General features: G+C 38.4%; 5 protein-coding genes across 9 annotated transcripts; 3 read left to right on the top strand and 2 right to left on the bottom strand.

Moving 5' to 3' along the window:
• Positions 1-103: 103 nt before the first annotated feature.
• On the top strand, positions 104-1,242 carry LOC120015925 (non-specific lipid transfer protein GPI-anchored 19-like). The gene is made up of 3 exons (XM_038868429.1): positions 104-456; positions 733-846; positions 926-1,242. The coding sequence occupies exons 1-3, from the start codon at positions 108-110 to the stop codon at positions 1,048-1,050; spliced, it is 588 nt and encodes a 195-aa protein (XP_038724357.1). The 5' UTR covers positions 104-107; the 3' UTR covers positions 1,051-1,242.
• An 879-nt stretch (positions 1,243-2,121) lies between these two features.
• Positions 2,122-5,405, top strand: LOC120016100 (50S ribosomal protein L20-like). 3 transcript variants are annotated; one of them, XM_038868701.1, is made up of 3 exons: positions 2,122-2,251; positions 2,446-2,678; positions 4,961-5,405. In XM_038868701.1, exons 2-3 carry the CDS (start codon positions 2,493-2,495, stop codon positions 5,156-5,158), a joined length of 384 nt encoding a protein of 127 aa, XP_038724629.1. In that variant the 5' UTR covers positions 2,122-2,251; positions 2,446-2,492; the 3' UTR covers positions 5,159-5,405. The 3 variants fall into 3 exon arrangements, with proteins under 3 accessions (XP_038724629.1, XP_038724627.1, XP_038724630.1); XM_038868699.1 differs by having other exon boundaries at positions 2,122-2,281; XM_038868702.1 differs by having other exon boundaries at positions 2,122-2,281; positions 4,967-5,377.
• Positions 5,406-6,625: 1,220 nt separating this feature from the next.
• Positions 6,626-9,546, top strand: LOC120016243 (surfeit locus protein 1). The gene is made up of 7 exons (XM_038868926.1): positions 6,626-6,718; positions 6,749-6,877; positions 6,980-7,080; positions 7,460-7,698; positions 8,244-8,409; positions 8,494-8,777; positions 9,033-9,546. The coding sequence occupies exons 1-7, from the start codon at positions 6,670-6,672 to the stop codon at positions 9,100-9,102; spliced, it is 1,038 nt and encodes a 345-aa protein (XP_038724854.1). The 5' UTR covers positions 6,626-6,669; the 3' UTR covers positions 9,103-9,546.
• Positions 9,547-9,719: 173 nt separating this feature from the next.
• On the bottom strand, positions 9,720-17,391 carry LOC120016242. 3 transcript variants are annotated; one of them, XM_038868923.1, is made up of 12 exons: positions 17,187-17,391; positions 16,468-16,944; positions 15,693-15,950; positions 14,854-15,096; positions 14,534-14,683; positions 12,883-14,330; positions 12,553-12,626; positions 12,378-12,459; positions 12,176-12,301; positions 11,924-12,030; positions 11,067-11,224; positions 9,720-10,207 (listed from the first exon to the last, which is right to left on the bottom strand). In XM_038868923.1, exons 2-12 carry the CDS (start codon positions 16,912-16,914, stop codon positions 9,965-9,967), a joined length of 3,336 nt encoding a protein of 1,111 aa, XP_038724851.1. In that variant the 5' UTR covers positions 16,915-16,944; positions 17,187-17,391; the 3' UTR covers positions 9,720-9,964. The 3 variants fall into 3 exon arrangements, with proteins under 3 accessions (XP_038724851.1, XP_038724853.1, XP_038724852.1); XM_038868925.1 differs by lacking the exons at positions 16,468-16,944; positions 17,187-17,391 and having other exon boundaries at positions 15,608-15,739; XM_038868924.1 differs by lacking the exon at positions 9,720-10,207 and having other exon boundaries at positions 11,924-12,020; positions 16,468-17,391.
• An 890-nt stretch (positions 17,392-18,281) lies between these two features.
• LOC120016176 (putative nuclease HARBI1) lies at positions 18,282-21,639 on the bottom strand. The gene is made up of 5 exons (XM_038868818.1): positions 21,535-21,639; positions 19,791-20,239; positions 19,488-19,713; positions 18,629-19,263; positions 18,282-18,549 (listed from the first exon to the last, which is right to left on the bottom strand). The coding sequence occupies exons 2-4, from the start codon at positions 20,226-20,228 to the stop codon at positions 18,758-18,760; spliced, it is 1,170 nt and encodes a 389-aa protein (XP_038724746.1). The 5' UTR covers positions 20,229-20,239; positions 21,535-21,639; the 3' UTR covers positions 18,282-18,549; positions 18,629-18,757.
• Between the last annotated feature and the right edge of the window lie 79 nt (positions 21,640-21,718).

The raw sequence follows: 21,718 nt of genomic DNA, 5'->3' as shown, positions 1-21,718 counted from the left end.
ATCTCTCTTTAAAGAAACCACCAAACCCTTCTTTTTGTTTCTCTCCAGATCATTCCAAAACAAGATTAGGCTTCATGGGTTTTGCAATGTTGCTTGTGGCTTTGTCTATGTTTTTCTCAATGGGGGCTAATTTGTGTTATGGGGACTTTTCACAAACACTTGGTGAGTCAATGAATCAAGCATATTTGGTCCAAGACAGCAATGGTTCTCCTCCTAGTGATTCAATGCCATGTATCAAGAAACTCATGCCTTGTGAACCATACCTTGGAAAGCCAACAACTCCGCCGGCATCATGTTGCGTGCCGTTGAAGGAGATGGTGAAAGATGAGAAGCAGTGTTTGTGTGATGTCTTCAACAATGCTGCTTTCTTGAAGTCTCTCAATATCACTCAAGAGATTGCATTGCAACTACCCAAAGCTTGTGGTGCTCCTGTTGACATTTCTGTTTGCAAGAAAGGTAATATATATATATATATATTTGCTTTATTTTCAGATTATTTACCTCTTATTCCATCCATATCAAAATTGATTCATTATTGGGTCGTTTTAGGTTCCAAATAAAGAATGATTTGATTGATCTATGTTGTTAAGATTATGTAGTATAAATCACTCTGTTTTAGAAAACAGAACACTCTGCTTTAGTGTTATGAATGTAAACAGAGCACTCTGTTTTGGTGTTTTATGTATGCCTAGATACTCAACAGTGTTGTAATTCAATGTTATTTGATGACAGGAGCATCATCACCACCTTCTGGTTCTCCAGCAGTTCCATCGCCACCATCTAGTTCTCCGGCAGTTCCATCACCACCATCTGGTTCTCCAGCTCCTCCTAAATCTTCTGATAACAGTGAGTCCATGTTTCTTTATTTCCTGCAATAAATGTAAACTGAATACTAAAAGCTTATTTTTGTCTGTCACGATCGCAGGTTCTTCTTCTTCTTCGAGCAGTAGCAGCCCCAAAGCAGCAAGTGCAGGATATGCAATCAGTCGTAATATCTGGGGACATGTCTACATGGTCTTGTTCGCGGCTTTAATTTTTTCAGCACTCTAGGCTCTCATGATCAGTTGTCATATTCTTCTTCGCAGTGAGGACTAGCCGTCTAGTTTTTAATTTAATTTAATTTTATTGTTCTGTCAAAAATTTCGAAGTATTGACTAGTTGTTTGGACTTGTGTGGTCGTTCATTTTTGGAGCTCATGTAGCTGTTGCTATAACTATGAGCATAATTTGAGTTTGAAATTAGAATAATATTATTTTTAATTAATTTGTTGTCAGCAAATAATTAGTACTTATCATGCTGGATCTCTAGCAGATTACTCTCTATCTCTTGTGTTTCTCCTCTTTTCGATTTCAATTTCTTTTACCGACACAAAAAGAGATTAAATACACAATAACAATGAACACAAGAAGGAAATATAAAGACCCTCTAGTCACTACCAATCAAAGCAGAATTTCCCCCGATCATCACTACTGTCCTCGAATGTGGTCTAGTCCAGAATGTTACCTTCTTGAATTGAAATCTGCATGCATTCCACATGATGGGTTATTAAAATTATTCCCCTTGACAATTTGATTCTGCAGGCAATGACTGTAATCTCCGAGCCTCTGTTTCTTAAATCCTAACACAGATTAGTGTATTGGTAGTGACTGGAGCATAAACTAATCGACCCATCAAGAAATTGTTATTGCAACTCGACCCAATCAACTCCAGTAACGATGTCAAAGACACAAGTGCTCTTAAACTCTGTTTGTGAATATATAATAAAACAAAAAAATTACATAAATATCGTCACTTCTTCCCCATAGAGAAAACAGAGTAAGCCGAGTTCGTTTAGTTAGTTATGCTGCACGCGCAGAATTAGTTATGCGGTTATGCCACTCTTGCATTGTCAAGGCCCATTAGTGTAGGGTTCCTGCCTTCCTGGGCCATATGGCCCACATCTTAGTTGTGACTTATGCCGTCATGCGGTTATGCTTAATTGCTTATGCCTTATGCCACTCTCGGCTCTTGCACTTTGTACAAGCCCGTCAGTGTTTTCTGGGCCAAAATGGAGCCCAGGCCTCTTCTAATCAGCAGACACCGAACCCTAAAGCCCAGCCTGGCAAGGGTTCCTGCATTCCTGGGCCACATCTTCCTACTCCTTCAAAGCGCCCTCGCCTCTCCCACTCAGTGAACGTCGTCGTTGCTAGCTCTCAAGTTTTCAGTTTTCACGGTTGCAGGTGCAAGAAGAGGAAGGAGAGCACGCTAACTGGTTAGCAATCTCTAGCTCGCTATCTCGATTGTGAGTAATTTTAGTGTTTTTTTTTTGAATAGAGAACTTTTATTTTTTATTCTTATTGTTATTTTTCATTTGACGAGCAATTCAACCGAGTGTTCGGAATTTGTTGATGTTGTTGCGATTGAGACATATTAGACCTATTTTTGTTTCTCCATTTTTATGTGCAGGAGAGGGTTGATTTTGGTTGGTGAGTGGGGAAGAGGTGAAAGAAAAGATGAACAAGAAGGAGATTTTTAAGCTTGCTAAGGGATTCCGTGGAAGGGCCAAGAACTGCATCAGGATAGCGAGGGAGAGAGTAGAGAAGGCATTGCAATACTCGTACAGAGACCGTCGCAACAAGAAGCGTGACATGCGCTCTCTGTGGATCGAGCGCATCAATGCTGGTTCCCGCCAACACGGTGTATGCTTACCCTATCCATCTCATTATTGCCTTTTGGATTGCTTCTTGTTTATTTTATTCTTCTTTTCTTTTGTACCCACAAGTTGCTGTTTGCACTTATTTGTTCACGTAGAAGTTCATGAGACAAAGCTTGTTTGACTGGTCTGGTGGGAATATGAGATATGTTTAGCAAAAACGCTAGTTGCTGAGTCCCTGACCACCAAAATTACTTGACTTTGCATCCAATGTAAATTTCATCTTCACTCTGGAGGTAGCCTGTTAAGGGATGCTGTCTATGTGAAATGGTATGATTATACTTGCTGATTGGGTCCATACCCATCTGTCCTAAAGGGCAGGGGTTCAAATCCCCACTGCCGTTGCAACTTTTTTAAAGATGATTGTTGGATAAACTTTCTGGAAAATTTCAACATTATTTGGGATAAGGGCTTATATGAAGATGACTATGTTGGATTAAGTTTATATTTTTTTCTATCCACCTGTAGGGCACAAAATATGGCGCTTAAATTGTCAAATTACGTTACTCAATTTCAGTACGCCCCATGTACTATTAAAAATTTGAATATCTATTGTTTTTTTGATTATTTGTTTTCTCAGTTAACACTTTTCTGAAATCTATGTAAGTCCATCATTTTGCCACATTTCTCAGTTAATGTTTTTTGAAATCTATCTGTCTATCTAAGTCCATCATTTTTGCAGTGATTATTTTTTACGAGCTTCATTCCTTGACTTTGTTGTGGCACTTTGTTTCTTTGTTAGATTGTACCATTTTTGCTCTTGCCAAATGTGGTTTATGTGATTTCTTGATTTAACTAACTGGTTGCTTAGGTTTCTCTTAATTGTTTCTTGCTTCTAAATAGATACATATACTTCCAAATGATTTTGTCTTTTTTATCCTCTCTTAGCCAGGGGTATTTGTCAAAAAATGTCGTTCTTCTCTAAGTTGTTATTTATTTATTTGTGGTTTTAGCTTGCCTTGGAAAATAAAAGTGATGGTAAGTTTTTTTTTTTTTTATAAGCATGGTACATTAATGTTCATAAATTTAAGTTACTAATTGAGTTAGAGGGAGTCTTACATTTTCAATTCTCATGAGTTTGTAGCCCCAGTGGTATTATTTAGTTTTTCTATAGTTAAATTGATATTGCATTCTTTCCCTCTGTGTGTGCGGGAGAGGAAAAGTTTGTGCCATCTGGTATCTGGTATAACTTTTGTGGTCCTGTTAAAGCCAGTTACTACTGGTGGCTTCAGCATGAGGTAAAGGCAGTTAAGGTTGTACATACCATTAAACATGTATAGCTATGGTAGTCTTATAAAATAAGAGTCTTAAGTGAATTGACCGTAAGAAAAGTGTAGTACTTCTAAAAAATTTGTTTACACTGTAATACTAAATCTCTGGTTTAGCAACAATAGGGAAAAGCATACATAAAGATCAAAGAGAAATATAAATTTGAGGTCAAGACTTGACATTGGGCCTTTGGCAATTTAGGATTTTGTATCAGGAGAGGAGGAAGTGTTTGGGGACGAAGATCTAATTTTGGGTATCTGATTCCTAGCTTCTGGAATGCTTCATTTTATGTTGACCATCAACAAGTATCGTTGGTACACACTTCCAATTAATTCGTAACCACTAACATGAACCACTAGATTTATGTACTGATTCTAGAATGCTTTGAGCGGAGAAGCAGACGGAAAATAAGAAGAAAAAAAAACTCAATTCAGCGTATCCGAATCTTATATTATTATGTTTTCTGTGGGAGATGTTTCGCAGCAGTCCACTTATCTCTTGCTGATAAGAATGGCATAAGCTGAGGAATTCCTTGGTTGCTACAGTTGATATTGTTTTACAAAATCTATGGTGGTTGTTATCTTGGAGAACTTGTGGCAAATCATTCTGTAAATTTTTATCAGTATATATATTATTTGTCACATGTTCTCTAAATGAGTTTGTTATCAGAGTGTTGGTTTTAATTTGACATGCCGCAAGGCAAGCTGGCTTTCTTTGAATCGGATGTTTACAATTCCAGTAATTCCTACTCCAATCCCTTCTTTCTTCAACCCGAGGCTTTCACTTCTTGAGAAGACTGCCCATTTCTGCCTGACCTAAGACTGTTTCCTTTTCAAGGCTTCAAAAGAAGAGAACAAAAGAATGCGTGGGACAAACCTCTGTGCTATTTACCTGAATTTAGTTTCCTATACCTTTATGTCTGACTTTGCTTGGTTGCAGAAACCCTGACTTCATTATTCCTTTTTTGTTTTGATCGATAATTTATATTACAATTTCGAGTTACAGGTTAACTATGGTAACTTCATGCATGGGCTGATGAAGGAGAACATCCAACTGAACCGGAAAGTTTTGTCCGAGATATCTATGCATGAACCATATAGCTTCAAGGCCCTCGTAGACATATCTCGCACCGCCTTCCCAGGAAACAAGAACGTGGTTTTTCCTTCGAGGAAGGCAGAGAATTCAATTAATGCATAATTCGCTGAGGTTTTCATCGTTGTTTTCTTGTCCTTCGAACTCATCTGAATAAACCTTGAAGTAATAACGTTTTTTTTGTTTTGCCTTAGGGAATTTGCTCATTTCAAAATTTTGGGAACCTGTAATCTTATTTAATTTCCATCTTTTATGTCCTGCAACCATCTGAATCATAATCTAGAAACTGAGCTTCTGGTCATTCTATGACATGTATTTATGGAAGAAAAAGAGATTCTGGATAGCTTTATTAGATGGCCATGTCCACCGGGGAAGCAAACAGGGGCAGTTTCAACTTTCAGGACAAGAGACTTGGTGCTTCTTGTCATTTGCTGATAATTGTGTCTTAACTGCTAATGGATGAGACCACAATGAGTTCTCTTCATGGGCCATCGAGTCTGATTGATTGAATAGGTCCTTATTTCCCTAAATGGGCTTTGGGTCTGGATAGGCTCTAAAGTTTATAGGCAACAAAAGAAGTAAGCAATGTTCAATTTCATGGTTCAATGTTCAATATTGTTCATATTTCATAGTTCATAGGCAACAAAAGAAGTAAGCAGTGCTTTGTGGGTTGTGGCCTTATAAAGACTGGGCATTTCAGTACAGCCCATAAATTTTGGGCTAAATCTGACTAGGTGAGCCCATTGGGCTGTTGTGCCTAGCTAACTTTCGTCATTGAGCATTTGAGCGGAAGATAGGTCCTGCCGTCCTCATTCCCCTTAATGGGCTTTCACTCTGGATCATAGGCATTAAGCAATGCTTTGTGGGTTGTGGCCTTATACAGATTGGGCATTGCAGCCCAGCCTATAAAACTTTGGGCTAAAAATGACAAAGTAGGCCCATTGGGCTGTGCTTAGCTAACTTTCATCGGCTGAGCGGAAGCCGGAAGTTGACCCGCTCTGATTCATTAGGTTTACGGATCAAAGAAAAGTAGACCAATTTCATGAAATTAGAACCAAACAATCTTTAAACCAGCAAGAGAAAGCAAAAAAAGTGTAAAATTTACGAGCATCTGAATTCAGAAGCCGCACAGAAAGACGGCAACTGTAAGCATATCTGCTCGCCTGAAAAGTGAATTTCGGCAACTAAAAGGACTGATTGCTCTATGAATGCCAAGTGCATCAGTAACGAATTGCCTTCTCTTAAGGTGTTTAATATGTATACACGTATATATACCTACAGATATTAATGGCCTACCGACAAAACGCAGAGAGGCAGCAGCCTCATCTCTAGAGGAGAAACAGAGGAGGTGTGGAGAGCAGAGTCTCGAAGGGTCCTATATATGCAGAAACAGAGCACAAGACTCGAGTTTGTCAAACCCTAACTTGGAACTTGGGCTTTAGATTTTCTGTGGAACCCATTAGTTAGGCCTGCCGGTTTGTTTACATTTTGGGCCTTAATTGGGCTTTATAAGCCCATATAGAGTTTTTGTTTTCCTTTTCCATTTTTTTTTCCGGCAAAACCCCATAAGCCCTCTGCATCGGACCAAGTTGCGGAGATCAAATGAGAGTGTAAAAATGGCGGCAGCCTCAATTTCTAAGTCACTGACACGACTCTGCCGTGGCGGTGGCGGTGGAGGTGGCGGTGGAGGTGGAGGTGGCGTTAATGGGGCCCTCTCGTATCTTCAAAATGTTTGGATCCAGTCCTCTGCCTTCTCCACCTCTGCCCCTTCCCTCTCATCCGCAGTCTCTGACTCTAAATCCATCTCCTCTTCACAAACTCAAGGTAGACTCCCAATATGCATCAGTATCTCTGCGTATGAGTAGGCGTGTATTTGTTTAGATTCTGTTTTTTTTTTCCTGTTCAATTTATGTGGGTTTTTGACAGAGAAGGAGAAAAGGTCGATATGGTCCAAAATGTTTCTGTTCTTACCTGGAGCCATCACTTTTGGCCTTGGGACCTGGCAAATCTTCCGAAGGCAAGACAAGGTAAACTTATTCCTTCTTTTGATGAATTATTGAATCAAAATATAGACTCTTTTTTTTTTTTATCGTTTTACATTAAATCTCTTAAATCCTTGAATGCTGATGAGAATTTTAAGTATTGGTGTTCTCCAAACCCCTCAGTGATTAAAAAAAATAAAATAATTATCTTGTGAATTTTAAGTATTGCTGCTGTATCACGATATGTTGAATTTTTTTTTCCTTTTCCCGAGCACTTGTAGACATATTGTGTTGAGTTTTATCCTAAGGGCATTCTTATTCAATTATGCGCTTCATTGAACCAGTCTTTTGCTGTTGTGTATATAGGTTTTGGTTAAATGACAAGGATGATGGATAATATCATTTTTTTTTTTTAATAATGCAGATAGATACACTAAAGTTTAGACAGAAGAGGTTGGAGTTGGAACCCCTTAAATTCAATGACTTACCCCCTTCTAGCAATAAAATGGAGACTCTTGAGTTTAGAAGGGTGGCATGCAGAGGAGTTTTTGATGAAGAAAGGACTATCTTTTTGGGTCCAAGGTCTAGAAGTATTTCTGGAGTGACAGAAAACGGTTACTATGCTATCACACCCCTTTTGCCAATCCCCAATGATTCTGAGAGGTAAGAGCAATGGGAAACCTCTGCGCTGATAACTCTATAATTAGCACTTATATACATGAATTGTTTTAAATAAGTTTGTTGTTATTCTCTTGAAATGCATTATGTCATCAGCAGATCCATTCATTTGTACTTTTCCAAGGTTGTTAAAACATTGATTTAATCTAATACCTTGTGGCTGGCAAAGACACATCAACAGCTGCATATTAATGGAAGCTTGATAGGTGATGTGTCACACGGAAACTAAAGGCTTGGATGATGATGATAAACTGTGTTGAATCAGGAATTGTGTAGGCTTAACTTCTTTGATTTGGATTTAAGGCAAACATGCAGCTTTCCTAACAAAGAAAACTGATATATTTCTTAGAGTAGTTCCTGAAGCTAACCTCTATACCATGATGATTTTCCGTTAGTTTTTCCACTGGTTGCATCTTATCTGGCATGCCTCAACTTCTCACTATTCAGAAGGAAATACAACAATAAGTTTTAAAGCAAAAGTCATAATCGAATATTAATTATTGTGTGTTTGCGTTCTGATTTTCCTTCAGTATTAAGGCACCAATTCTAGTCAATAGAGGATGGGTCCCCCGCAGTTGGAGAGATAAGTCTTTTGAAATTTCAAGAGATCGTAAAATAAAATCATCTCCTCCTCTTCAACAGGATGAAAGAAGCTCCTGGTGGAGGTTTTGGTCCAAGAAACCTCGTAAAGTTGAGGTTGTTCCTGTCCAATCCTGCTTGTTCGGTTAATTCAAACACTGAATTCTGAAGATACAAATCTTATATTCTTTCAACTTGCAGGATCAAATCCCTAATGTTACTGCTGTGGAAGTTATTGGAGTAGTTCGTGGGAGTGAGAAGCCTAGCATGTTTGTTCCAGAAAATGATCCTAGTGGCTCCCAGTGGTTCTATGTGGATGTTCCTGCAATTGCACGTGCTTGTGGACTCCCCGAAAGGACTGTGTATGTGGAAGACATTAATGAAAATGTGGATCCAAGTAATCCTTACCCTCTTCCAAAGGAGGCCAATGCCTTGATTCACAGTTCGGTCATGCCACAGGACCATCTAAATTATATGTTGACATGGTATGTAGTATCTTTTAATAATTGTGCAGCATGTGAAATCACTTGATTAGTGTATTTTCTTATGTTTCTACCTACTTGTTAATTTTGTGGCTTGATTAATAATCTCTATGATTCTATTGGTCTAGGAAAAAATATTTCATTTTCAGCATCTATTGAATGATTTTTCCGCCTGTTATTGGCCCACAGGCAGTAATGTTTAATTAAGCATTGTCTGAAACCCTCTTAAGGCAGTAATGTTGATGTTTATTTGAGCAGGTATTCTTTGTCGGCAGCAGTTACATTCATGGCTGTCAAGAGACTGAGGCCAAAAAGGAACCGGAGGTAACGAGTTTTTGCTGGAAGAGAAAGTACTACTGTAACTCAGTTTCTAATTCTGAATCACATGCAAGAATTCACGTAAACACAGCCGAGAAAGATGCCGTGCCCATGCAGGTGGAGCTACAATGTCATGCAAATTTAGAGCCAACCTCAAGTCTGCTCCTTTTTCTTTCTCTTCATTAATTGATATTTGTTAGCATAAAAAAAATTTCATGTCCTTGAAGGAGTGGGATTGCAGGATTTTGTTGCAACATTACAAGGTGGAACTTAAGAAGCCAAAACTTCCTGGAATAACAGCATTGGTAAAGAGATTTTGCAACATATTGACGTTATGGAATAAAGTAGGGATGCATTATGTGTCACTTAGTATCATGAGGATTCTTAATAAAACCGGATTGGTGTTTCTGAGGGTTTTTTCTTGATTGCTAGCAGTTATACAGGATATGGTGTTATCAAATCTCAGATACTTGAATTGCCTTGCTCTTCTCAAATATTCTTACAACCCGATAGCTGCCATCAACTGATGCAGCGACTCTCAAAGCTCAATGCCATATTGGCACATTCTAAAATATATGATCCATAAAAGTTGCAAATCTTATTAAACAAATGCAAATCAACCAAATCTAGAAGAAGAAAGGAAGACAAGCTGAGGCAACATAGATTTCTTAAAATGCCTAAACTGTACATTTCATACACCCGAGAATTTTAACTGCCAAAAGAATACAAATCAAAGACATAGGAAGAAAGCTATTGATTCGGCAAGGCAAAGCAAAGCAAAGAAGTAAACTCAATGGAAACAAAAGGGGGATCAAAAACCTAAGCAAAAGAATTGAATGAATATTAAACAATTAAAAGCAGAATGGAATGATTCATGACACACATCTTATGGGTAAAGTAGACGTTGTCATCCCTGCATGAATGGCTTTAATCAACGAAACAAAATTGAATAGGCTTTCTTCTGAGAACCACCCGAGCTTCCATGTAAGAGAGCCTGAAGCTACCTTATCCTTGTCAATTGCTGCAGCCTCCAGAGCTTTTGGAGAGGGGCAAAACTCTGTTGTAGCACATTCAAGAGTTAAAGTCACACAGTAACCTTCCCCAGTCTCGATGACCTGAAAGACAATTAAAATCAGAACCAAGATATTTTCTCCACCAGCAAGGGAACCAATAGGCAAAACGATATCATCTAATGATGTGTCGTGTGTGAGAAAAGGCAATAAAACAACATATCAAATGCAACAACCACATTTTGGAGCATCCTCAATTAAAGAGACAATGCAGATGCAACCCTGAACCCTTCAACCAATTTTTTCGAACGGCAAAAAAAGGAATGTTGATAATGCACTAAAGGGGTGCCACCCAAATACAACGGAAGAGCTATGTCTAGGGATTAACTCAATTACATCAGAAGAGAAATTTTCATCAACAATACAATTTCCAATTCAATGCTTGAACATATCATGGAATGGAATTGCCTCCACAAAGCAGGAAAGATAGAGCAAGCAATTGCAAGTTTATTTGATATTCGCATTCTATGCCCAGGCAAAAGGCCAGAACTTTGAATAAGAGGGCTTAACTCTCAGTGCTATGACTTGGTTTACTTTCTTATGTCTATGTGGGTGCATGGATTGCTTGCAGTTTGAGAGATTACAACAAGAGTAATCTTGTCCAATAAGTGATATCTTCAACTGCACCTTTCAAAACTTCAATTCTTACCCTTTTCTCATGGGGGAGCTCTTGTCAACCTACCAATATATTTTGTCACTTAATGTATTCCATGCGGATAAAATCAAACATCAAGAGAAGAACAAAAGAAATACCAAAATATATCTAGTTTAGCAAAAAATTAAGAAAAGGAGTCTTGTCAACTGAGAAATGCTTCTCAGATTATTTTTCTCCTGTTATGAAAAGGATGACCTTCTTAAATAAAACTGACTGATTCACCCTTAGGATAAAAATTATGAAATTTACCATCTCAGATACATCAGCAATGGAGCAACAAGAGTCCAGCGAAAAATATGGAGGTGAAGATGCATCAGCCAATAGAAAGCCAAAACGTGAAAGGTCTTCCATGCACACTAGCACATACCCTCCAGTCACAAACAATGATCTTGAAAGCCATGATGCCTCTGTAAAGTTTTCAAAAGAAAGTTTAGGCACTATTAGATTTGAGCGTCCATAATTGCATGAGAAGGTAAAAGAAGAACAATATATACATCCACAGCCACATGTATTTGCGTGTTAAAAATATAACTTACAAGAACTTGTTACATCTGTGTACTCAGACGATTATCAAACACATCCTATTAAATCAGTACACTCCATTACTTATGAAGGTATAAAATGCATGACAAAAAAAATTCAATATTTTCTGAAGTTCCCTTCTAAACCTCAAGTATCTGAAAAGTGGTCCCTTACCCTAGCAATAAAGTTACTTCACTGCAAGCACAAGCACTTCTAAACCTCAAAATTCTTTCATCAACTTCGATTATTTTTTTGTCCTTCAAACAGTCCATGTTTTTCCCGCTATGATGTATTGATTGTATTCTAACATGCACATTAACTAGAGCACAAAGTCGTCCTAATCAAACATCTATCAGTGTACATTAAACGAAACATTGGAAAATTATTACTCAAACTCAGTATGGCTATATCAACACAGCATATATTTTCCTAGTTATTAAATTATCCCAAACTTAATGTTTTCCCTTAAATTGTTGGCATTCCATGTGCATCATCATTCAACCCACTAATGCTCAAGGACTCAGCGTCCTATCAAAGTACAAACATGGCAAATTATTTACAACATTCACCTTGTAGATACATACCTTCGGCATTACAGCACCAAAACTTCACCATAGAGTATTGGAAAATGCTGATTTTTGAGCCTCCACATACTTGTTTCTGAAACAACTCAACCTGAACCTGCTCCAAACTGCCATATAAATTTCCAAACCCCCAGAGCATTATAACTACAGGAATGTATATATAATTGCAGGGTAGTTATCAAAATAGACATGAAATCAATGGCACATAGATCCATGTTGGACTTTCTAATCTGAACGACATATATAAAATACCTTCTTAACAAATAATTATCATTTGTTGCATGAGTGTCAAGAATCTGCAAGATGCAAAGTAATTGTCTTGATTTCTCCATGCTTCTTGTTATGAACAGATATGTTGCACTACTCTCAATGCAAACCCTAAGTCAACAATATGCGAAGAAAGTTATAAGTAGGAAATGGTTCTTAACTGTTATGAATACAATAAATTACTAACCTTACAACCTGAAGTCCAACACCGACTAAAGCCACTCTAACATCTACAATTTTGTGGCAACCCAATAACCGTGGAATACTTGCTGCAAAATTCCACCCAAGGAAAAGTCAACAACCAGCAGCAAGACATACAATAAAAACAATACATGTCTCTTCCATAAACTTCATCATCTGACCTGACCGATCAAATGCAGCCGCAGGAAGTAACACATACAACTTGTTTTCACTGCTTAGTAAGAGAACTACTTCTCTGCAAGTTGAACAACAACGAGAATAATGTAATGAGAATGCAAAACATAATATCACTCCTGCCTGACCTGTAGAAATTAAACTTCGACATAACTACTGCATATCAGAAAGTTAATTACACATTTGTTTTTTAGGTGTGAGGGCCTATCTAGAGGAGATAGATTTCACGAAGATTCAGAGATAAGAACAGCACAACAACGCTAATCATCACTGCTATTTCAATTCATGTTCCAAATTAATATATACCAGACAATTACCTTTCCCGGTACAAGAATTCGGGCCCCAAAATGCAATCACAGTGCAGGGACTGCATACAGATCTCATGATTCCTGGAATCTGCAACATTTGCATTGAAATATTGCTCGAGAAAGTCATCAGCCCCCGAAGATGAGCAGTAAGCCACAGAACTTCTACCAGTATCATCACTTACTGAGGTTCTAGTTCCATTTTTCAAAGACAATCTTGCATTGATATCTTCCAGAAGAGTTTGCTTCTCTGGTTCACCTTGCACATCAGTTCCAGGAGTATGCATCTTTCCATTTGATACTCGTGACATTTCTGATTTGTCAACCATGATATCCTCCTCCAGTAGAGAAACAAGTTTTTTTCTAGGTTTCCTTCTGTGTTTCCTCTTCTCCAAGCAATCAGCATCCTTGATGTCAAAATGAGCAATTTCACCATCACCAGAAGCAGCTGGAAAATCACAGGCCTTGGAATTTAAAAGTTCAGAATTAAAAGGCCAGCATTCAGCATGTGCGCCAAATAAAATTTTGCTATCCTCTCCTAAATAAATTTCAGGCCTTTGGTCCTGATGGTTATTCTCTAGATGATATGAAGATATTTGGCCTCTCGTGCTGGGATAAAGGTATTCTTCACCCAGTGATCGATTGACTTCAGAAGTTGACTGCTCAAATTCACACAAATCATCTTCACTACAACTTGTATAACTATCAGATGATGCTACTGAATAGGACTCCGCAGACAGCTGCAAAATCTCTTCAACTAGGTTGTGGCGACGATGTAAAATGTCCTCTTGAAAATGTGGAGGAGATCCTGGAACAGCATAGGATGAATGAGATTCTGTTGCATCATTTATGGCAGACAATGGTGATATGCTGACACTGCCAACATTTGTATGAGCTCCCTGAATTGATAATGAATCGTGAATGGAGCTCTTGGCTAGCAGGGACATACTGCCAAACCCTTCAAGTGACTGGTATCTGTGATGCTCCAGCCCTAGATCAACTCTACCAAAGCCTGGAAGAGAAACCCCACCATGACCAGAAGAGATATCTGCGAAAGAAGACTCCGATTCTATAATGTTTGTACTTTCATCTCCTGAAGCTTGACAGGTGTCTGATGCATATCTTGAACTTTCACCAGGATTCTTCTGGCTTGTCTTGTTTGTCATACAATTTTGCTCCACAGTGTGCAATGCAGCCAGACCATATCTATCACTGTCATCCACTAAATTCTCTGAAGAATGATCCATCCACTCCTTAAACTCTCGTAGCCAGAATACAGAACGTTCTTTCTTCATAAGTTCCACTTTGTTCATCAAATCAACTATTTCAGCCTCATTATCAGAGACGACATTCTCCTCTTTGCTTTGAATCTCATTATCACAAGATGCAGATTCTTGGTCAGAACAAAAATAAATGCTCTCCTCTTCACTCACAATTGAAGCAAGCCGAGAGATCTTTCTCTGCACAAAAGACATTATACAATTTTATCACCATCTAGATCCAATACAAGTATACAACTAAAGAATAACCTTCCAATTAATGTTACCACAAGCAGAGAATAATCAAATTGACAATTCGACAGCAGGACTAACAGAATTGTTCCTCCATTTCCCTAGCTAGGAGTTGTTATGAAGTCTCTAATCGATATCATAAAAATGCCTACCCTTTTTATGTTGATACTCCCTTCTCCGTCAGCTTCATCTCTGACCGGAGAATAGTATCCGAAACTGGAAGGGCGCTTATGCCTGCCGGCTACTAATATTTGCATCTTCCAGAACTCTCTGTTGCTGATTTCCTTGTCGTCTAACTTCAACTACTCAGGGGACCAAAAGGAAGGGTAAAAGAAAAGGTAAGTTCAGTACAAGAAGACATACAACATGAGATTTTGACCACATACTTGATGTATATTGCATATAATTAACATATATATACTTATACTAACAAGTTCGAAACAAGAAAAGCATAGTATACATAATAATATACCTTGGCAGGATGGATAAAATAGCTGAATACTTGTGCCCGATACCATCGTGCACAACACAATGGATTTCCTTCTAACCACAAGCTATGCAAAGATGAGAGGCCTGCAAGGAACTCCAACTCTGAAAAATTCGATATAATATTGTAGGAAACATCAAGCGCTTCAACTGCCCTCAAATTCTCAATCCCACGCAATGTAGTAAGAGCATTGTTCCTCAAAACAAGTTTAACAATATGACAAGAGACCTGCATAGTTGAACAACACCAGTGCATGGGTCCATGGCTAATTCCTAAATTGAAAATTGAATGCAAAAACAAAATACTTAGAATTCAGACATCAGATTAGCCACCTTGCACTAAACTGCTAACTATAAAACTCTTTAAACCACCATACAGTAAACAGAAAGATAACTTCATATTAAAAAACCTTCCCCAAAACATTGATACTCAGGATGAGTTCAATCATAATATCCAAAATTTTAACACCTTTTGTTCCCAAAAAATAAACAGAAGTGGGTATTTCTCTCTCTCTTCTCTTAACTTTACAATTTTGTACTGTAATCAAAAGGAAGTAAATTATACAGACAAAGTAAACAAGACAATAAATGATATGGCTGGGATTCGAAAAGGACTACTGTAAACAGAAACTTATGAAGAGCTAAAATTGTACCACTAAACTAACACATGCAGCATTTAAACCATCGATATGGCTAAACCAGCAAATCAATAGGTTGACATTTTTCCCACTTATTCATACCTCATCAAATGGAGCTATAGTTCTCAACTGATTGAACTTAGCCATAGCAAATCAAAAGGTTGACATTTTTCCCACTTATTCATACCTCATCAAATGGAGCTATAGTTCTCAACTGATTGAACCCAAGGTCTAGGTGCTTTAATTTGGTACACCTGCGTAGATTGTCCACCTTTGCAAACTTGTTTCGACTGAGATCAAGAGTTTCAACAGCAGGAAGAAGTTGCAGAGATTCATCCATCAGCACCAGCTGGTTACTAGCACATGAAACAAACCATAACCGGTTCCACTGTGGAGAGTCCTTTATCTCGGCAATTCTGCTGGCAAAGATATGTCTTAGAGCATCCTAATTCAGGAAAAAAAAAATAATACCAGAAAGTTAGCAGCCACCATATAAGCATAGGGCTTGAAAGAGTAGTTGAACAATACTGAATGGACTTGCCAAAGAAGAAAGGATTTCCTAACAAACAGTACGCAGAGGCAGAGAGAGAGAGACCCGAGTTCCCAATCATAAAGGATTTCACTAGTATAATCCAAGCATAGTTAATGTACTGGTTGGTAGCTGGTAAGTGAAAGGACAAATGGAAAACGAAAAAAAAAGGTAAGTAATCAACTTTACTACGTTGTGGCTTACAAATTTGGGAGCAAGATAAGAACATCGATTGTCCCAAGAAAACCCACATCATTCAATTGAACCAACATTCCCTGAATAACTAACTTCACAAACCCAAATTTTCATATCCCCTTCATTTCCATAACCCCTCTTCAAACAAAATCAAAAGTGATTGACCCCAAATACGAGGAATCATTTCAAAAGTAGAAACTTAAGAATATATAGAAATAGAAGGAATGAGCGAGCTTACAGTAGAATTGTGGCAAATGATCTTCTCCAATGTGTGCCTTAATTCAAGTAAACCCTTGGCAGCAGAGGTGGACAGATCGCAGCCTCTGAGCTCGAGCACCCTCAACCTCCCGAATGGCAGTAGCGACAGTGGCGTGGGGTCACGGCCAGGCGGTGGCAGAACAGAAAACACTTTGAGGGAGGTGAGGAGGCGCAGGATGCGCCGAAGCTGCTCGAGTGCGCGGTGGTCTCCGAGGTCCGAGACATAAGCGCGCAAGTAATCCACCGGTGCACCGGCCAGGAGAAGCTCCAACTCCCGTAGCGCCTCAAGCCTCAACTGAACATAGTGGAGACCCGCCGGGTTGAGCTTCAGCACCATCGACCCTTCAATCAGTGGACCAGCGTTTTGTTCCACAAATTTGACAAGCTTTTCCAGATACCGATCTCCGGTGACAATCATGGAAGCCATTCCGTCACCCCGTCGAATCAGTTAGGGTTTCTATACCAAGAAAAAGAAAAATTCATGACTAAAATTCCGACACCTCGTCCATACATATAAACATACTCACAGACGCATGGGTATATATACAGAAAAAGCAATACGAAATTCTATTGAAAAAACTATTTGAATTGAGTAATATCAGGAAGAAACGAAGTCACAGTATGATATACGACATATATCTATGTGTGTATATACAATACAGAGAAAGCGAAGGAAAGGATCACGAAGAGAGGAATTACAGAGATCACGAGGGAAATTATAGAGAGAAAGAAAGGATGGTTTTAGAGAGAGAAGGGGGGCTTGGGAGGGACTGAAGAGGAAGGAGAAACTGCCATGGCTGATCTACGCGTTAACAAATCGGAAGTTGCGAAGGTTAGTGAAGGAGACGATATCGAGAGGAGACGTTTTTTAGATGGATGTGTGAATTATCAATCGGGGGGTCTAATGATTGGGTTAGGCCAAAACTAATTAAATTATACGTAGCTATCTGTTATCAATGGCAATTTTTGCAACACTTGATGGGCCAAACCTTTAAAAAAAGCAGGCCCATAGGAAATGGTGGGAGTCCGATAACTCTGCTCAAATTTGGGCTAGAAAGCCCAATTACCAAGCTTCGTGATTCACATTGCTTATACAAAATACTAATTTTAATTATTTGAAATGTGTTTTATACATTATCATGTTGAATAAGAAAAAAAAACCTTAAGACATTCGAGAAAAGTACCATCATAGATTATCCTAATTAATTATATGTACTAGCCTTTGTGCACGGCATGATGAAGGTACTTGTGAAGAACAACATTGTTTTCCAAAGAAGAGGCTACTAGAAAGTTTGGATACCATAGACCATAGATCACTCATTCGATAAGCTCCCTAGTCTTATAACTAATTATGTGTTACAAGATCATGATTTGGTATCCTATAAAATAATACAATTGAATATTCAAGGGGGAAAAAGTACATCATTAGTCGGTGTAAAGCCTAATAGAAGAAGACGACTAAATCATCTTCACACTTTGATGACAGGAGAAGGAAAAAAAAACAGATTCATGTTAAACAGTGCGAAACTCGGCCTGAGAGGTAAATATATGATCAAACCAGCCATACTACATTTCAAATGGAGACTTCAAACCCAAGCTGGGTAGAATAAACTATTTCACTTTCCCGAACACAAGTATCATTCTGTCCTAGACTTTGGTATGCAAAGTCTTGATTTGTAGAGCAGACAATGTTTGGATTGTTGTGGACATGTCCCAGGATGTGTGTTTCAGAAGGCCATTAAAAAAGCAACTTGGTATGCTCACTAGGATTCTCTTTATCTCTGACTCTAGAGATTGGTAATAATAAAATGGATCTATTATAGTCTTTCTATTGTCTTTACTCTCTAGTAACACACAAAAAAAAGGAAGAGGATCGAACTTCAAATCATCTGTTTGATCAGTCTACTGTGTGCACATATACATATATACACTACATTCTATTTTGTTTATGTTGTTCTGGGGAAACAAAAGCTTAAATAAGATCTTCAGTTAACCTGCTCACCACTTGCTAGGCGTCTCTTCTCTTCTTCCACTCTGCTTCTGTCAAGCCCTCCTACCGCTTCTGCAAAACCACAATTTCACCAATTTTTGTGCAACGCCAAGACAACTCTAGAGAGACAAGAAAATCAAAGTGAAATTACCTCCATGACCTTGTCCTCGTAGTCACGCAGTTATTGTATAACCAATGTAACATTTACAGTCACGATGAAATTCAAATGCCTGTGCATGGTTTATGATCTTGAAAAGAACTACGCCCACATTTAACTTTTCTACATGGTTGATATATCATGGATGTAGTCATCCCACATTTCAGTCGCAATAGAGTCCCGCAACTGTGAAGTGAACTCCAGTTCTTCCTTTCCGAAAGGAACGTCCTCTGTCAGCATTTCAACATGCATTGAAGGTTCTACCTGAAGCGGCGGCATTGACTCTTCGCCTTGCGGTACAGCACCATGTTCATACATTTTGAAAAGCCAATCATCTGGCTTCTCCATGCGAATGAAATTGTGTAACGCACAGGCCACAACAACCAACTTCACCTGCGTTTGCAACGGGTATGGCGGAGCCGACGTCAGTATAGGGAAGCGTGCTTTCAGAGAACCAAATATACGATCAGTGGCATTTTGTAACAATAAGTGCCGTTGATTGAATAGCTCTCTGGCATCCTGAGGATGGTAACCACTGGGATCTTCATTTAAATGGTAGGAAACTCCACTGTATGGGGTTATGAAGCCCGGCATATTAGCATATTTGTTGTCGACAAGGTAATACTTACCTGCATGATTTGAAATTTTTATATATACATAGGAAATTCCGAAGTGAATATGTTTCGGGATTTACAGACAACACAAGTATAATATAGCTTTCATTTCTTGACATGATAAGGTGACTTGTATATGTAATAGCAGATGTACTGGGACTTTGGCAGCACTTCTCCAATTTTGGCAATACAAAAACCTTCTGACGCAAAGTTAGGAAAGAGAAAATATAATGTATCACCTTCAGGGATTTGCAACCTATTGCGCCTTGTGAGTGCAGAATATAGAAGTCTTAAATCTGATGCTGAACCCTCCCAGCCAGCAAGAACATAATGGAACTTCAGATCAAATGAGCAAGCAACCAAGACACGTTGTGAAAGTTGTCCATTCTTGTTGCGGAAAGGGCCTTGCTCATCCACGCCCACCATCACTGGTATATGGAAGCCATCTATTGTTCCCACACAATCCTGAGATCGAATAACCAATATGAGATACAATTCACTCAGAAGAAGAGACTGATCAAGCTTAATAGCCATGAATTTACCTTGAAATATGGATAAAATCGAGGATCTTCCAAGATTTCTGGTGGAACATCAAAGTTTGGAGGCTGAAAGAAGTCTAATGAAATTGCCATAATAGCATTCAAAACATTGTTGAAATGGCGACTGATGGTCTCTCCTGAATACCGGAATAACTCTTGGACAGCTCGAGTCCGAAGATTGTGCCCAATAATGAACAGGAAGATGGCTAACTGCTCCTCAATCTTAATTCGATTTGTGTGGTGTAATAAGCCTTTCAAGTGCAAAATATCGCATAACTTGTAAAATGCCTGCTTATCCATGCGGAAATTTTCCAGACAGCGGTCAGTTGGACCATTTAGTACTTCATCCACAAATTTTGTACCATTAGCTAAACTTTGACCTAGTTCCTTAGGCATATTATTCCCGAAGCCTAGATCCTTTCCATCATCATACCCCTCCATAACAAACCAACCTGCACGATCAGGTATATAGGCACAAATATCAGCACACGAGAAAGATAACAACTTAAAGTTGCAGGTTCCCAAATGATGTTATATGCAAGTTAAGAAAACTAGTATTATGGAGGAAACAAAGTACATATATGCAAGAAGTTATGATCCAAATAAATGTTATTGATGTAAGGGATGAAAACAGTGTCACAACTCATAACAGAAGGTCTAAGCACAATTATTCAGGAAAAAAGTCATTCGAAAACACAATTTCTGTGAAGAATAGAGGATAAGGATATTCACAAACGTCATCTTAAAAAACAGTGTATCTTTGTCCCCAAAATTTAAAGCCAACTATTACCCAGCTGCAGTTTAACAAATTCAAGAAGTTTACTTTCCACAATGAGGTATCAGTTGGAATTTTTAGATAAGCCAAAATGTTGAGGTCACGTCTAAAAGTAAAACCATGGGTATCATCTTCCAGTTCTCCACAAAGTCCCAACGATGCGCAAATATATTTATGTCCTAAATTCTTGTTTACCAGTACATCCATGCTAGAAAAAGCAAGAACATCTGAGAGCTTCCATCAATAATATTGCAAATTCATAACCTATGCAGTGGTAAGGTTGCTTCATCACAACCTGGTTGTCATAAGCTCAAACCAAGGATTTAGCCTCTCTACAATGCAAGTGTAAGGCAGAGCACATCTGACCTTCTCAAACCGTGCCAATAATATGTGAGCCTTGAGTACTAAGTCTGAGTGAGTGGCGGAACATCAATTGCAATAAAATTCCACCTCCATCACAAATGAATAAAAAGCACCCCCACCTCTTGAGCTAGCAGAATATATTTTCATAGCGCAATTACATTCTATGTACAGTGAGAACATATAGAAAACAAGAAAAAGCTAATTCGTCGAAAAATACCACCACATTCATCATCATATTGACCAATAATAATGGAAAAAAAGTTTATGGTCAATCAAAAAAAAAAAAAAAACTAATCAAACAATCCATTCAAGACTTCTTATCATGGTACTGGTGATACGAACAGAAATCCTTCAACCAAAATAAACCGGCAACTAAAAGAATAAGAAAACGAAACACAATCAGTAGAATTTCATGTTCCTTTCCGAGGAAAAACAAAACTCAATGTATATTTCCCTGCATCTTCTCATCAACGAAAGGGCCGTCTCAAAGTTGGTCATCAACAAACCAGCTAAAACTCATAAATCAATCAAACAAAACAAACAGTAAACTTGTAATTGGAGAAAAAAAATGAAAACAAGAAGAGTATCGAAAGAAAGAACAGTTCAAACCTGGAGCGCAACGTTCTCAGTGCTTGAGAGTTGAGAGTGCGTGACAGAGATTCTCTGAAGACTCGTTGAGAATGACGAATGGATTTACGAAATTGAGAAGACAAACTACTCACTAATATGGGCTAGGGCCCATGAGTTTTCTTTAAAATGGCTTATATGACAGGCCCATTATTGGAAGGTGTAC

The sequence above is a fragment of the Tripterygium wilfordii genome, chromosome 15, assembly GCF_013401445.1.
Source record: "Tripterygium wilfordii isolate XIE 37 chromosome 15, ASM1340144v1, whole genome shotgun sequence".
Taxonomy (NCBI): Eukaryota; Viridiplantae; Streptophyta; class Magnoliopsida; order Celastrales; family Celastraceae; genus Tripterygium; species Tripterygium wilfordii.
Note: the sequence above shows the minus strand (reverse complement) of the source record. Positions and strands in the feature narration are given on the sequence as shown.